At 33.9% G+C, this 17,371-nt stretch overlaps 1 protein-coding gene and 2 pseudogenes across 1 annotated transcript; all 3 read left to right on the top strand.

The window, feature by feature from the left end:
• The first annotated feature begins 1,003 nt into the window (after nt 1-1,003).
• On the top strand, nt 1,004-2,199 carry LOC120151325. Its single transcript, XM_039163829.1, has 5 exons — nt 1,004-1,013; nt 1,262-1,640; nt 1,728-1,839; nt 1,919-2,001; nt 2,111-2,199. Exons 1-5 carry the CDS (start codon nt 1,004-1,006, stop codon nt 2,169-2,171), a joined length of 645 nt encoding a protein of 214 aa, XP_039019760.1. The 3' UTR covers nt 2,172-2,199.
• Nucleotides 2,200-2,721: 522 nt separating this feature from the next.
• Nucleotides 2,722-5,492, top strand: LOC120151370 (annotated as a pseudogene).
• Nucleotides 5,493-6,652: 1,160 nt separating this feature from the next.
• LOC120151324 overlaps nt 6,653-17,371 on the top strand; it is a 40,019-nt pseudogene continuing 29,300 nt past the window's right edge.

Genomic DNA, 17,371 nt, shown 5'->3' with positions numbered 1-17,371 from the left:
GGTTAGTCCATGATAATGTGAACTTGGATTAGAAGTTAGGCAAGTACCCGCATGTAGAGCAACACAAATGATGAATGGGTGGTTTTACTCATAAAATTAAATTTCCATTTGAGATAAAAACTAAATATTTTGAATATATTCTATTAATTTGATTAAATTGATTATAAAAAAATTGAATTTGAGTTTGAGTCGACGATAATGGAATGTTAACCTTCTAATTGTGACTCGTATGATTCGAAGCGTGTTATAAAGATTCAAGTTGTATAATGTTTAAATTATTGATTTATACTAAAACTCGATGTTTTTTTCACACCTTCAACATAGAATTTTCGTTTATGCAGTGAAGTTTTGCCTTTAAGATTGTATAAATACTCGTATGCTTCGATGGTTCTAGCAATTATCAACTCACAATGTCTATAAGATTTAAAGTTGTATCTTTAAGATTATATAAAAAACGTACAACTCTTCGATAAAATTGACGTGTAATTTCTCTAATCACGTTTCCACAAATCATTAATATTTCTTCCAAATTCTTTGTTACATTCGTGTTAACTTGATACTAATATATTGGTGTTGTCTAGCCGATTCATCACCCTACACAAGAAGAAGCGAAGAAAGTAATTTATGTTTTTAGTTATGGTGTTTATGAGTGGTGAAATCAGTTTGAGTGTGAGCTGTGCTTATGGGGCAAGGAAAGAGGAATGGAACATTCTTTTCCTCTTTATTGTGTAAATATAAATGTGATATAAAGTATTAAATACTAAATAATAACTTGTAATGAAATCTAAATACATAAGAAATGCTTGTCGGTGATGGTGCGCAACAGAAGAGATCTGGAGAGTAGATTATGATATCATGGATCAATTATTACCTTGGTGATTGTTTGGTATGGATCACGTGGTCCTTCACCTCTTCTTTTTCTTCAAGCGGTTGTAAGTAATCATAATGGAATTTGAAGTTTTTAAAAAAAGTGTATTCAATAAGCTCCGTTCTTAAGCTAGAAATGGCGATGTGTTTGTTTTTGCTTTAAAGTAGCTTCAACATTCCACTTTCACCACTACTCTCTCTACTCTCTGTCTCTCACAAATCAAATGCTGGACTTTTGTTTTTATGGAAATTCCATTTTCCACTGCACAAGAAGTTGTAAAAAAGGTAAAGTGTGAATGAATGCACATTCTTTTGATCTTCGCATCTCTTCAGATCCTGGATTTAACCTTAAGCTAAGTTTCAATCCCTACTCTTTTTTTCCCTGAATTGTTAGATGAACAACGGGAAGAAGAAGAACCCAGAAGAGATGGACGGAGGAGATGCGATTTTAGATTACGCAATCATTCAGATTATGCCTTCTCAAAACAGGTTCATTCTCATTTCTCTTTAGTTTTTTCTGCAAGTTTGTGCAAATTCTCAATTATTTTCTCTACTGTTTGTTTCAATGTACGAGCATATACATGTCGTGGTAAAAATGTAGAGAAACCGAGTGTTGGGGTTCTTCAAAAACTCTTGCCTCATTTGCCCGAGTTAAACAACTTGTACACCCGCGGATCTATTTCCAATTCAAATTCCAATGCCGCTAATTACAAACTACAACCCCCCAGCAATCTCAAATCTCCCGCATGGTTTACTCTATCTACTTTCTCCAGGTTCTGTTTCTTAATTTACTCTGTATGTTACTGGGAAAGCAATGGGGTTCCTTCCTACTTTGTATTCACCCGTTTTTGCTTTCTCAGATACTTAGATATTGTGGGTTCTACTGATTTATTGGATACTGCTAAAGTTATTGAAGCTGAGATGTCTCAATTGGAGGAAGCTAAAAGATTTCATCTTTCAGTATGTGCTCAGGTAAGTATCCTGTGTCCTAATGTGTTTGGATTTGTTGTTTATGTTGGAGATCTCACTTGCTAAACTTTCGTTCTCTCAGGGTCACCAAGATCATAATCAAAGTAGCGAAAATGGTAAATCTCAGCAGTTTGGAGTCCAGAGTTCATCATTAGAAACATCAAAGTATGTTCTTCACTCCATTAATAAATATAATGTAATATTTTGTTAGTTAATGTGTTTTAGTCTTCTCGTTCTCCTGCAAATTCAACCAACCTTTGGAAACCTTTGCTAGGAATGAGCTCTTACGTGATATGGGCTCGAGGTTTACATCATTAAGAAGTAAGTTAGTTTAGCTTTTAACCAGGCAGTTGGAGAAACCTGGTCCTATGAAGAAATCACTCATCTGGTGAAGTTTCCGGAAAATTTTAGAGCTAGTGATGTAAAGTAAGTTGCCTTCCAAAAGAAAAGTGCATCGATCCTTTGGATTTGATTTGCCCAAAGAATTTGCAATTGCAATCTTCTTTTACATCTCAAAATTTTTGTAACAGTTTTTGAGTTGAATTATAAGCAGCCAATGATCTTGTTAATATCTACTGCAGGAAATTTTTGTGCATGTTTCTAGAGCTAAGAGAAAAGTGCGAAATTGCTAACCCTCATAACGATGAAAGCTTTTCATGCACTCGTACTTCAGTTACTGGCAGCATAAACAAGACTGATGGAAATAATAAAACTTCAAAGCCAGTAAGTTCTGAAACACCCGTTAAATATAGTGTTTCAACAGCGAAAGCTGCGCAGGTTGAACATCAAAGCTCAACAGAAAGTGAGGAATCTTCTGACTCAAGTGAGGAGAATCTAATATCTGCAGAAAGAAGTTTAGCTCTTATAAGATCTGCATCTCCAAGACGGTCAGCATCTCCAATGAGAAGGGTTCAAATTGGGAGGACTGGCTGACGTAGAGCCCCTGCTCTGACCATAAAGAGCCTTGGTTACTTTCCTGATAGAGAAAAGATATCATTTCAAAGAGATGTAGCTTCAGATGATAGCGAAGAGGAAGTATCCCAACACATTAAGAAACCTGAGAATAATATTCAGCGCATGAGTGTCCAAGATAAAATAAGTCTTTTTGAAAGTAAACAAAGGGATCAGATTGCTGATGTTCCAAAAAGGAACTCATTAGCAAATGTTTCTCTTGGTCCAAGAAAGCCTGCATTGAGAAGATGGAGTGCAAGTATGGGTGAATCAGCTGTCCAATCCCAATCACAGAATGGTTCTCAAGATCATCCTGTTTCAGAGCCTTCCCATAATGACATTGATAATGATATTACGGAGAGATCTGCAGAAGTTAATTTGGAATCTGATCCTAGTACTGAAGCGGTAAACATCAAGAAAACTATTGACGTGGGGTTAGAAAGGCTGGAAGAGAGCTCTTGTAGTCATATAAATATTCAAGAGGTCACAGATATTTTACATGAAGAAGAAGATAATGAAACGTCAAAAAGCACAGTTGAATGGTGTCAACAGAAGGAAGTGGAGTTGAACCAAATGTGCGAAAAAATGTCGGAAAATCAACTCGTTAGCCATAAGAAGCCTCAAATAGAAAATGGACAAAATCTGCCTCCAGAGCAGAGAGGTGGATTTTATCACCATTACAAGGAGAAGAGGGATCAAAAACTTAGAGGATAGAATGTTGGAAATCATGCAGAAAAAGAAGCCAAGTTGAAAGCAATGCTAAAAAATCTTGATGAGAGGAAAGCTAGAATGGTTTCCACCAATGTGAATAGTATTCACAAAAATGGTCCTCCAACGAAGTCCCAAATAACTGTTAAGAATTCCCAAAAGTTACTGAAGAATACTTCACAGCCTGCTAATACAAGGAAGGAAACCGATAAACTTACAGCTCAAAAGAAGGTTTCAGCTAGAACATCCCTCTTGCCTGCTATTCGTAAGTCATGGGCTCATGGCCTTCAGCACCATCACTGGTTAAAATTCCAGGAGCAATTTCTTCTTCTGGCACAACATCAACACGTCGGAAGCCTCAATCAGAAAAAGCAGTAGCTCAACCGAGTCCTAAAGTGGAAAATTCCCGGCCACAACGAAGAAATCCAAAGGCAGCCGAGAATGAGAAGCTGGAACAAAAATTGATGAAAAGCAGCAAAACAAAAACAAAAACAGCAGCGGCACCTTGGGACTCTTCCAATATGTATCCGGCAAAGCCTAGTTTGTATAACAAGGTTACGAAGAAAAGTAGTGTCGTTCCGTTGGAATCAAAGCCATCTCTCCGTGAAGGTTCGGGATTAACGTCTAGTGGTCGTGTTAACAAGACAAAATCCTTCTCAGTTGGAGAACTCTTTGAAGATCACTGAAAATTCTATTGATCCTCAAGAGAGTGATGTGATTGCTAATGCTTCTATCTTGGTGAGTGAGCATCAGGATCAGGATGTTTCTTCGCTGGATCATTGTGATGATACTACTCAATCAGAAACACAGTTGAATAGCCATCAGAATGGTGATGTCGTTGAGAGTGCTAATGAACTTGCTGCTGGTCTTGATGCCGGCTTAAAAACTATTGTCGGGTCTTCCCAATGTGAGGAAGAATCAACCATCTTACCAACTGCTTGGGTGGAAAAAGAAGAGCACCAGAACCTGCCTAACGTATGTGATGACAAAACGGCTGAAATTACATCTTCAGCTGACATAGCACCTGTTGAATCAACAAGTCCACGGGTGCGACACTCACTGTCACAGATGCTGCAAGAAGAAAGCAGCGAAGGTTACATTACTGAATGGGGAAATGCTGAAAGTCTGCCTGCAATGGTTTACCAAAAAGATGCACCCAATGGATTAAAGAAGCTGTTAAAATTTGCTCGGAAGAGTAAAGGGGATGCAAATATAACTAGCTGGTCTAGCCCATCAGTCTTTTCTGAAGGAGAGGAGGACACAAAAGAATCAAAAGTTACTAATAAGAGAAATTCTGATAACCTAATGCGAAAGGTTGCCCTTAACATAAAGGACCATGGGCCAGAAAATACATTGCTGTCTGATGGCTTTGACCATAATTTGAGTTCTCACGGGCTTCGATCTGGTATATTTTCCCTTAATCATAAATGCTTTGTGTCAAACTGTTACAGAATCTAGATGGTTGTAGGTCAAAAGCACATATGAAAATTATTTTAATGCTTCTTTCTCTTCTTTGCTCAACTTTCTGGCAAATACCAAAATATTTTCAAACAAATCTCATTATGAAAGTATTGTGGATTTTGTGTATGCAGCTCAATCAGGTATCAGAATGTTTGATGCTCGCAAAATGCAGCATGTCAGCGTCTCTGCAACAGCCTCAACTACTAAAGGTCAATTTCCGTATTCTTTTCTCTCTTGCAGTTTCCTATTTGTTCACTGTGATGGTCGAATTGCAATCCATTGTTTGCCATTTTTTCAGGGACGAGGTCATTCTTCTCCCTTTCAGCATTTAGGGGTGGTAAACCAAGTTAGAGACGCTTCTGTAAAGCTAGGATGTTTATAAAGAGTCGAGGTTATCGATGTCCGCTGTCTCGATATTAGGCTACATAAACTTTGTTGGAGCAAAAATTTCCTCTGCATTTCTCATATTGTTGTATTCTTTTGCATGTACGCTACGAAGGATCATCTCTCTGTAGGTGGAGTATTAACGTAGATACCAGTGCATTATCTCCGTGATGCTAAACACTTTGTTACCTGTTAATCATTCATTATCTCTCTTATTGATTTTCTTTATTTTGGGCGCACATTATAGCAAAATTCAAAAGTTTCAAGCCTTGGTACTTTGGAGTCCTATATACAGCTCTCGGCTAAGATCTTGTTTCAGTTCATGGAAGCTTTGGGAAAAGAAAATTGAAGCGGTGATGTTTAATGATGTTTTGACAAAATTTAAAATTGAAGCGGTGATTACACAATATTATATGTTTAAATTTTTCTTAACCTTTTGATATTGTAAATAGTGTCAAATTCAGTTCGAACTCAGAGCCTCTATGGAGAGAACAAAATGAATACTCTAATACTACAACAAATTGAGTAGTTAAAAAATCATTTATTAACTAATAATCGAGTGGTTTAATTGAGACGAGGTATTAGATTTTTTAAACAAAAAAACTTGATTTTAGTGTTATGAACAAAGTAAATTCGATCGAGAGAATTATTCTTATAATGAGCTGCGAGAGTTATTTTAGATTAATCAATTAATAAATTAAATATTAATGGTTAAATAAAAAAACTGTTTGTTAAATTTACTATTGTTTGTTTTAGACTTAAATTATCATTGCTTTTTTTTTTTTACTTTTTCGTGTAATATATTTTTGATTCATTTAATTATTCGAAATAGAAAATGAATAGAAAAATGATATATTTTTTATTAGAGTATTATAATAAATATTTTTATTTTTACAGCTCGTTATATTTCTTTTGTTTAATATTAACAATAGTTAGTTGTACCTAACATGAGTTAGTTCAAGTGATAAATAATTTGATATCGCTTAAGTAAGGTCTCAAATTTGAGTCATTGTGTATGCAGAAAATTCCCGCTAGGAGACTTACCCACCAAAGTCAGGTGTGCAAACTGAGTCGATCCATATTAGTTAAGACGAAACATTGGAACTGGAGGAAAAAAAATTAACCAACTATTTCAATGAAAAAAAATTAAATGGACTAGATTCGAAACTTATATATAATACATGGACCAATAACAGGATTGGACCCTTTGAGTTTATCGAGAGAACACTAGTAAATCACAGTGGAGGCAAAAAGAAAAGGAAGATATAAAGCTGTGAAGTGAAGCAGACGGTAGAGAGAGCCAGCGTTCGAAATGGAGAAAATGTTTTTCACAGTGAAGGAAGATCGTCGATACTGTCTATATCAAATTGTGAAAAATGGGCTATTAATTTTTTAAAGAAAAAAATATGGTTGAGGAGTAAATTAACACAAGATTGTAATGTCTTTGTAGGAGGGTTTGTCCAATTGAGCTCAGCTTGTGTAGTTATGTGATTTGAGACACAGAATTTATATATATGCCCTATTATATGGAAATATCTCTATCTTCTTGTTACGGATGTAGCTTTCTTTTTGTCTCAATGTTGCATATACCAGTCTTTCCTTTCCTTTTGTGATTGTTTTTTGTGCTGATTCCACCAAACTAAGCAGTTTCTGGTGGCAGTAACATTTCTTTATTGTAGGTGTGGTATAGAAGAGGTAAAGTGAATGCTGCACTGTGCAACTATGAAGATGCAGTCCATGACTTAATTGTTGCTAAGAATATGGAGACATCACTAGGGGGAAAGAAACAGATAGTGAACTGGAAATACTTGCACAGCATCATGAGAATAAAAGTGCTAAACCAGTTCACCATAGCCAGAAAAGTGTAGGAATTCCAGGTAAGATGGTAACCTTTGCTCAGCACTCATGTATCTCTGATTTTCACCTTCAAATTCTCATCAATTACCAATCCTTTTATCTTTTACAGATTTTCCTTTTCTATCAACATTTTATTAACTGTTTTTTCAGTGTAATTTGAAGGACCTTACATTCTAATTTTTTTCATGTATATTTTCTACTTGAAATGAAAGTGTGATACTATATAAAAAATGATATTAGCAACTAAACAATGAGAAGTTATTAGGAATATTGGAATACATTTCTTGTTTGTTATAATTATTGCAATCTCTTGTAGGGAAGAATTCTTTTTGCTTATAAATCCTTAAGCAGGTTTTACTGCTCTCTGTATCAGGGGCTTTGTAGATTGGTTAGATTTTCTTTATTTTACTTTAATTATTGTTTATCACTGTTAACTGCATTATCGATATACATTTGTAGCAAAAGATGCTTTGTTTTTTCTTTGTTCAACTACTAAGACATCACAAATCATCTGCCAGATGTGCCACGACAAATAAAACTGCAGTGTGTAGAAACAGCAGACAAAGGGGAATGATTTCACAATTTGACATTACTGAAGCTTCCTTGATTCATACTGAAGAGCCTTATGCTGTGGTATGAATTTATTATATTATTATTTATATGTTTTATTGTTTGTTTTGTCATTTGATTTTAAATGGTTTGAATAGGCATTGCTTAATGAGTAGGTAAGAATACACTTGTTTTCTCTGTTATACCTTGCTTAATTCCATGTTCAGTGCATATCCTCTTTGTTTCGTTTCACTTTGTATAATAATATTGGTTGGTATCCATCAATGATTGAACATTGCAGTTTACTACTTGCTGATATTTAATTCTTAACTTTATATTTTTGGTACATTTAATTCTTTAACCTTTTATTTTAGGTACATTTGATTCCTTAACCTTATTACCTAAGGTTTGAATGATATAACTGGTTTACTTTGATACACTGTTATTTACTCTATGAATTTAGAGAATTATTGTGCTCAATCACCCCTTGATTCAATTCATTGTACTTTACTGAGCTCTAGCCATCCACATGAGATACATATGCAGATATGATGTCCTGTTATGTTGATGTGAAAAACTGAAATTGGAACTAAAATGAGAGACTTTCTTGTTGCATGTTTGTATGCATTTCATAAGATATTCTTGTTTTATCGAAGGGTTTAGGGCTTAGAACGAGGGGAAGAAAATTGTACTAAAAGATCCAGACCAGGCTTACATCTGCTGAGTTGTTCTTTCTCTTTGGTTTGTACATGAGTGAGGTTTGTTGCAACATATGAGGCTGTAAAATAACCTGCGTATCAAAATAATAAAAGAATTATATCTATATGCTTTTTTTATAAGAAAGGGAGGCCTCGTTAAAAAATCCCTTCATAACCGTCAAAACACTAAGGTATCTTGACGGGCATTGGAATAAGGAAAATGTTATGGACATGGCAGAGAAATAGGCTGAGAAAAGGGAAATGTTAGGGATTTCTGTTGATGGATTAGGGATTTCGAGTGAGGAATTGGGGGAAATGAATACTTACCTGGAGCAGAAGAAACAATCTTATAATTTGGATCAGGAGACCCGTGTGGAGAACCAACAAGAGTCCAACTGCATCAGAATGGACTTGGCCTGCTTAGGAAGGAGCCACCAGTTTGGGCTTGCTGATGAACAGCCCAACACGTGAATGAATGTTGGAATCAGTTGACTGCTAGCTGTACATAATAAATTCTGTTAGATTTGTTTGTACTGAATGAATATAAGGAGATATTGTACTGAAAAACAATCTATTCTGGCAATTAATGAAAATTTCATCTTTTCTCTCAACTCTACTCTTCTCAATTTCTCTAAATCCCTAAATTCTTTCTTGAATTCACTAAGGTTCATAACAATTGGTAATCAGAGCTTAGCAAAGATCCAACGTCAAGCTGGGTAAGCAGAAGAGAATACAACATATGGGTGATAAAGTGAAATCAACAGCTATATCAAGTAGTAATGAGGAGACTGGGAATGAAGATCGGGTTCCTAGAGGGTGGGAAGAACAAAAAGAAGAATGGGAAAACAGAATGAAGATGCTGGAAAGCAGGATGGATGAAACTCAAGGATATCTGCAGAAGATATTGAGCTGTGTATCTAAGGTGAGTGAAGAATCTGGGCAGGATACTCCTGAAAAGAATGATCAGATAATTGTTGCATCTTTACCTAAATCTGAAGGGAAAAAGCCTACATAAGTGACAGTGATAAATGAGTATGAGAAATATTCTTTTTATCCTGAAGATCCTGGAGTATTAGCTCCTAAACCAGAAGACTATAAATCATCTATTTCCAACAAGAAATTGAACTTAGGAGGGAATAATCATCAATCTGGAAGTACTTCACTCTCTAAAGATCCCTATTTGTATGAGAAAAATGTACCAAATCAGTCCTTTACCCTAAGACCTAAAATAGAACTACAGATGTTTGATGGTGACAACCCAAGGAGTTAGCTCAAAAAATGCCAAAAGTATTTTTCCATTTTTGCAATTCCTGAGGAACGGAAAATGGAAATAGCAACAATGTATTTGATAGGTAAGGCTGAAAATTGGTATAATGGGTATATTATGCAGAAAGGTCAAGTAAGTTGGCAGGAATTTATGGAGGATGTATGCAGCAGGTTCTGTGATAAGAACTACATTAATGTGATTGAGGAATTTAGTAAACTCTTGCAGAAATCCACAGTGGAGACTTATCAAGAGAAGTTTGAGGAGCTAAAGCCATTCATGCTACAACACAATTCTTATCTTGGAGAAGAATATTTTGTATCTATGTTCTTGAGTGGATTGAAAGAGGAAATTAAGCATAGAGTGAGGATGCATGAACCTAAAAGTCTGGATGAAGCTTACAGGAAGGCCAGATTGTGTGAATTGGCATTGGAAATTGAAGAAAAAAAAGAAGATGTCATTGCTAAAAAATAATTATCAGGGGACACAACCTCAATCATAAAAGTTTGCTGGTACATCAAATATTCAGAAGAATTCAACAATCAGTTCTCCAAATAAACAGACTTCGATAGAGTATAGAAGAGCACATAATTTGTGTTTTAAGTGTGGAGAAAAATTCACTCCTGGTCATCAATGTAAACTGAAGCAGCTTAATATGATGGAGGAGGAAGAAAATATAGAGGGAGATGAGGAAATAGACAGAGAAGAAGAAGCTAATGATAAGGAACAAAGAGCTTTGGAGATTTCTATTAATGCTCTCACTGGTAGTATGGGACATAATACCTCTGGCTATTACAGTTGCTAATGGAGAGAAATTATTCAGTACTGCCAAGAGTAACAAGCTGAGCTGAAAAATGCAAGGAAATGTATTTGAGTATGATTTTAGAGTTCTGAATATGGGGGGAGTGATATGGTGTTAGGAGTGGATTGGATGAGTCAATATAGTCCAATTCTTATGGATTTTAAGGAAATGACTGTCTTTTAAAGTGGGAGAAAAATAGATTAAACTGGAAGGGAAACAAAAGGGTTCTTTTATAAAATTGATTTCAGAGTCCAAGCTGAAACAGATTACTAAAAAAGAGCCAGAACTGATAGGAGAAACTTATATTTTTAGTATGGAGGCAGTGGAGTCTAAAATTTCAGTTGAATTACAAACCTTACTAGAGGAGTATCAAGATGCTTTTGAAGAACCTAAGAAAATGCCCCCTATTAGAAGCCATGACCATGCAGTGATTCTCAAGGAAGGAACTCAACTAATAAATTTAAGGCCATACAGATTTCCACATCCACAGAAGGCAGAAATTGAAAAACAGATTAAAGAAATGTTGTCTGCTTCAATTATTCAGACCAGCAGGAGTCCATTTGCTTCACCCTGTTTGTTGGTAAAGAAGAAGGATGGAACATGGAGAATGTGTGTGGATTACAGACAACTGAATGCAATGACAGTTAAGAACAAATTTCCAATTCCAGCAGTAGAAGATTTGTTGGATGAGTTGGCAGAAGCTTCATATTTTTCTAAGATTGATTTGAGATCAGGTTATTGGCAAATCAGAGTTAAAGAGGAGGACATTCCCAAAACAACATTTAGAACACATCATGGGCACTATGAGTTCAAGGTAATGCCCTTTGGTTTAACAAATGCACCTGCCACTTTTCAAGCATTAATGAATGAACTGTTTTGTCCATATTTAAGGAAGTTTGTGCTGGTATTTTTTGATGATATTTTGGTATATAGTCCCGATCTTTTAACTCACAAGCAACACTTGAGGGTGGTTTTGAAAACCTTGAGGACAAATCAATTGTATGCAAAAAGAAGTAAGTGTTTCTTTGGACAGAATAGAGTGGAGTATTTGGGGTATGTAATATCAGTAGAAGGAATTTCTACTGATTCTACCAAGGTGGAAGCAATGCAAAAATGGCCAGTTCCAAAGAATCTCAAGTCTTTGAGAGGCTTCCTAGGACTTACAGGATATTATAGGAAGTTTATTAAAGGGTATGGGGAACTCAGTAAACCATTGACAAATTTACTGAAAAGGGAGCTTTTAATTGGGATGATGAAGCAGAAAAAGCTTTTATGAAATTGAAGCAAGCTATGTGTGAAACTCCTGTATTGGCTCTTCCAAATTTTAACAATTGATATCAGAGCATATGAAACTGTCTATTTATGAAAAGGAGTATATATCTATACTTATGGCTATATCTAAATGGAGACACTATTTAGAAAATGGTCTTTTTATAATCAAAACAGATCATGAACCTTTGAAACATTTGTTGGAGCAGAAGTTAGCCACTACTATTCAGAAGAGGGGATTATCCAAATTGTTGGGTTTAGATTATGTTATACAATATAGAAAGGGCATATTGAATGTAGTGGCAGATGCCTTATCCAGAAGAATTGAAGAATAAGAGAAGATTGAAAAAGTTGAAGAAAAGGGGGAGTGTTTACAAATGATTACTGTTCTGATTCCAGAGTGGGTGAAAGAAATTGAAGATAGTTATCAAGGAGATGCTACGGGTCACAAATTTAATACATGTTCTATTATTGATTCTAATATAGAGTCTGATTGGAAACTAGTTAAAGGGGTGCTAAGGTATAAGAAGAGAGTTTATATAGGGGAGCATGGAAATTTAAGAAAGAAAATATTAGAATGCTTACATGACTCCCCTCAAGGAGGTCATTCTGGAGTACAAGCCACATATCAGAGAATTAAACCTTACTTTTATTGGAAAGGTTTAAAAAATCAGGTGAAGACTTATGTGAAGAATTGTGAAGTCTGCCAAAGAACTAAAGGGGAGAATGTGGTAGTACCAGGTTTGTTACAACCTATTGAGATTCCTAACCAGGCATGGGAAGTTATTACCATGGATTTTATTAAAGGAATGCCACAGTCAATGAAATCTAATTGCATACTGGTAATAGTGGATAAATATTCCAGGTATGGTCATTTTTAGTTATTTCCCATCCTTATACCATAACAGAAATAGCTAGAACCTATTTGGAGCAAGTTTATAAGTTGCATGGACCTCCCAAGATAGTTATATCTGACAGAGACAAAACTTTTACAAGTTTGTTCTGGAAGGAATTAATGAGACAGCTTGGACCTACCACTCTTTTTAGTACAACCTACCATCCAGAGACAGATTATAACATCCCAAAATAGGGTCAGTGACTAAATTGCAAATTTTGAAAACTATGTGCTAGATTTCGAAATAAGTTAAAAGTTCATGGTTTTAATTGAAAAATTTGATGTTGGATTTAATAGTAAAGTTGAAAAGTAACAAGGGTATTATGGTCTTTTCTAAGAGAAGATTTTTTATTCTCTCTTTTTAAGGTATATAAAAACGTGGGAAATGAGGAGATGTATCCAAAGTCTTCTTCTGCAGCTTCTTCTTCTTCTCCCCGTAAGCCTCAGTTAAAGGTGAGTTTAATTTCAGATGTTTAATTCTTGGATTTATAAGTTGGTTTTGATTCTTTGAGTATTATGTAAGCTTAAGGAAAGCTTATATAAGCTTTAAACATCAAGAATAGAGAATTTAAAAGGAAATTATATTAAGGGTGTAGAAATGAACTTTTGTTATAGAAAGGTTTTTGAGGTTCTAAAGATGGATTTGACTTGTCAAAGGGTTAATTAAGAAGTGATAGAATTGAATTTAGAACACATGGAAAATTTGATGAAATTCTTTGATTCAAGAATTATGGTGAATTATAGAGATGATGAAGAGTTATAGTGTTATAAGAAGGTTTGCATATGTATAAATAAGTTTTAAGTCATAAGGAGGAGTTAATAAGTAGAATTGGAAAGCAAAGTAAGAATTTTCGGGCTTAAAATGTAAATTATGGGTTGTGTGCATCGATGCATCTTCAACGTGTAACGATGCACTCTCAAACAAAGAAGCATCGAATGTAATTAGTGCATCGATGCATAAGGAGTGCATCGATGCATCCCCTTAAAATGGAAACATCGAATGTAAATTGGGTACCGATGCATGGGTAGTGCATCGATGCACATGTTAAGGGATGCATCGATACACTGTAGAGTGTACTGATGCACTTTAATAGAAATGGAATAAATCTTTCTTTCAGTATAAGAAATGATAGATTATAGTATATCTATTGGATACTGATAGAATAAATACATGATTGTGTAGATATCGAGCACGAACAAGTTCCGAAATGAATATCAAGTTAAGATTTGATCGAAAGAAAAGAAATCATAAAAGGGGATTAGAACTTAGTGAGGCCAAGGTGAGTACATATTAGATAGTATATAATATTTAATATAAATAAGACTTGCGACAAGTTTATTTCCTATAATATTATGTATGGATTCATGAACATGAGCATATGTTTGTTATGAGTTATATGTTATTGTATGTGTGATATGATTTGTATGAATATATGTTAGTTTGATAAGACATAGGAACTGATATAAGTGACATATATGTCACATAAGCTATATGATATATATATATATATGAACATAAGTAAACAAGACATGACATATGTGCTTACATAAGAACAAGAGAAATAATATAAACAATGTGATAAATATTATAAGAGTTATATGAAATTGAATTAAATAAATAGAATAATCTAGTATTTAAATATTGTGAGATAAGTGATATAAGTCATATGTTATTGTAAAGGTTAGTGTAATAAATCATGTAAATTGGTAAAAGGGAAATGAGAAAAGATAAGTAACAATTACCTATAAGATTCAAATAAGATTATTTGAATATGTAGTGTAAACTATATATGAGTGACTTATATATTATACGATTTAAGCATGAAATGAACATAAAATATAGTCAGGTGAAATTATTATGTGATATGAGTATATGAATATGTTAGATAAGTAATATAGGGAGGTCGATATGTTAAATGAACTATGACCTAAAACTGTTAGGTTTTTATATGATATGAAGTATAGTACCAAAGTACTTGAAATCATGTGAGGATGTTATAGGAATTAGAAATATAAATTATATGGCATTAATGTATCAATTATAGGAAAAGGAGTACATGATGTTGTAATAAATTATAGAAATTGGTGTAATGAAATTATATGAATAAGTGAAAGAGAAAAATAAGTTAAGTGACATTAACCTAAACTATATTAGGAATTAGTGGTATAAGAATATGATATGAAATATGCAATAAGAATCTATGTGATAAATGATAAATATGAACTTATTAGAACAAAAGATAAGATATGTGACTATGAGTATTGAATATGTATCTATATATGATATAACCTATGAGATCATATGAAATATTATATGACTATGTGATTATATGAAAAAGAATATAAGTATATGCAAGTTATATAGAAACAAGCTGTGTAACCATGCCTGATATGTATTACATGTATGTGAACATAAGAGAATAAAACATAAACTATATGAAAATATATGATTCATATGATGTGACCTATGTGAACATATAAGAAAGTGTATAAGTTATATGTATTACATGATATACGTGATTTTTACAAGAAATGACATGTTTATAGGAACACATGAGAAGTGTTATATGCCAGGTGATATATGAATACAAAATGATATGAGAATTTACATGAACTACGTGATTACATGTATATATGAATGAAGCTACGAGTTTATATAAATATGTGATATGTTTACATGAATATGAAAAAAGATATAAAAGATAATGCCCAGGACATGTGTCATGCACTAGTAGAAAAAACCCTTTTAATGACGCGCATTGCGCGTCATCTATGGGTGCGGATGACATACATTTGCCTGTCGTTGAAGCCATCGACATGAATTTAAGATGAAGTGCAATTGTGCGTCATAAATTTATGACGCGTATTTATGACACATATTTATGACACGTATTTATGACGTTCATTGAGCGTCATTGAAGCCCCCGTCATAAATTAAGATGACACACATTTGTGTGTCATAAATTTATGACACGCATGTATGACTTACATTGCGTGTCATTGAAGCACAAGCCATTAAAAGAGATGACACACATTCGTGTGTCGTGATTGTATTTCAAAAATTATTATTGTTATTATTATATATATATATATATATATTGTAGATTGACAAATAATTAAACTAAATCACATTTAATGCCTCATAATACTAAATATATATATCATATTATATATAAGCAATCCATTTGCATACAATATATTCACATTAATTTACAAACATAATATCCATCACCTATGGCTATTTGAAAACAAAAAACCAAGAATGTTATCAGATTATCACAAGAAGATACTAACAGATTATAAGATCTTAGATGCAACTCCTCTAGCTTCTTCTGCAATTTTGAAGTTGCTTCTTCAGAGTCGAGAACTCTTGAAACAGACTGCGAATGAGCATTGACTTCAACTGAACTAGTAGGAACATCAGATGCACCAATTTTTCCCGAACCCTTCCCAAAATTAGAGCACAAAATCCATTCTACCTGCAGGTTTCTTTGATTTGGATCAAATAAATCTGTTATTTTCTCATAGTATATCTACAAAATAAAATTGAAAATGAAGTGATAAGGAACAAGAATAGTACAACGCTAAGCAGTCCAATTATGTCAAAACTAAGAATCAAAATAATTCAATTATGTTTATCAGCATGCTTAATTCATAACTTCTAAACGGGAAATATATTACAACTCAAATACCCACCTTGGCACATAGAACTCCAATTACAATCCCTCTAAGGTGGGAAAGACGAACAATAATGCATAAAGTATGGAAATAAGAATTACTCAATCGCACTGATTTAGCAAATTAGATTACTAAATTACATACCGATCAGTTGGTAACCACATAAGTCACATATAAGTTAAATGTCCTCGAGAATAGACTATTAATAGTAATTTAACTTTGGAATAGGCTTGCGATGCTATATGCATGAAAAATAGAATACACAAATGATATTATAAAGGCAAAAACAAGAAATTCATAGATCAGTTAAAAGCATAGCAGCAGAGCCCCAAACAAAGGGAACTAATTAACAACACAGAAAATATTAGGAACAAAAGGCATATTGACAGTGGAACTTACATTTTATTAAAGAACATTTCCAATAATACTGAGAATTAAGCTTATTGATTACAAATAATAATGCATTAATGCTTACCTTTGGGACATGAACTTCCCATGTTGCCACTGCCTTCAAGTCTAAAAATAAAATTAACAACCAAAAAATTCAATTCTATAAAACAATTACACTAACTTTCATCATCATGGGTAGTCAAATTACATGCATTTCATTTTCAAGAGAAACGTTAAACTATATGCTTATATTTACCCGCAATTCAGTTGCTCTATACAAGATTGTTTCTCTCAATTCCAACATCTCATCATCGGTAAACCATAACGGATTCCCAAAAGTGGTGGGAAACATATCAAGATACCTGAACCAGTTTTAAATCCACATAAATAATAAATAAAAGAAAACTAAAAGAAAACAATCAAATATGTTAAGTACATACGGTTTCCATGAAGAATTCTTTCAGAGACGTTCCACAGTAAGAAGTCTTTAAATCCGTTGTTCGTTGAACGAGAGGGAATTGAAATGTAAAGGGTTGGAGTAAAATTAAGTTCGGTTCGGTAACGGATAATCCTACAAAATATTACCTGGCACTGCAAATCAACAATCTTCACCTGCTAACACTTCGATA

This window comes from Hibiscus syriacus, unplaced genomic scaffold, assembly GCF_006381635.1.
Source record: "Hibiscus syriacus cultivar Baekdansim isolate YM2019G1 unplaced genomic scaffold, ASM638163v2 tig00111053_pilon, whole genome shotgun sequence".
Classification (NCBI taxonomy): domain Eukaryota; kingdom Viridiplantae; phylum Streptophyta; class Magnoliopsida; order Malvales; family Malvaceae; genus Hibiscus; species Hibiscus syriacus.
The sequence above is the reverse complement of the archived record's forward strand: the minus strand, read 5'-3'. Positions and strand labels throughout refer to the sequence as shown.

What these genes read in the sequence shown, in the direction of transcription:
- LOC120151325 (XM_039163829.1), top strand. An exon ending in ACTCTATCTACTTTCTCCAG is followed by an intron (nt 1,641 to 1,727) that starts GTTCTGTTTCTT and finishes TTGCTTTCTCAG; the next exon opens with ATACTTAGATATTGTGGGTT. An exon ending in TCATCATTAGAAACATCAAA is followed by an intron (nt 2,002 to 2,110) that starts GTATGTTCTTCA and finishes AACCTTTGCTAG; the next exon opens with GAATGAGCTCTTACGTGATA.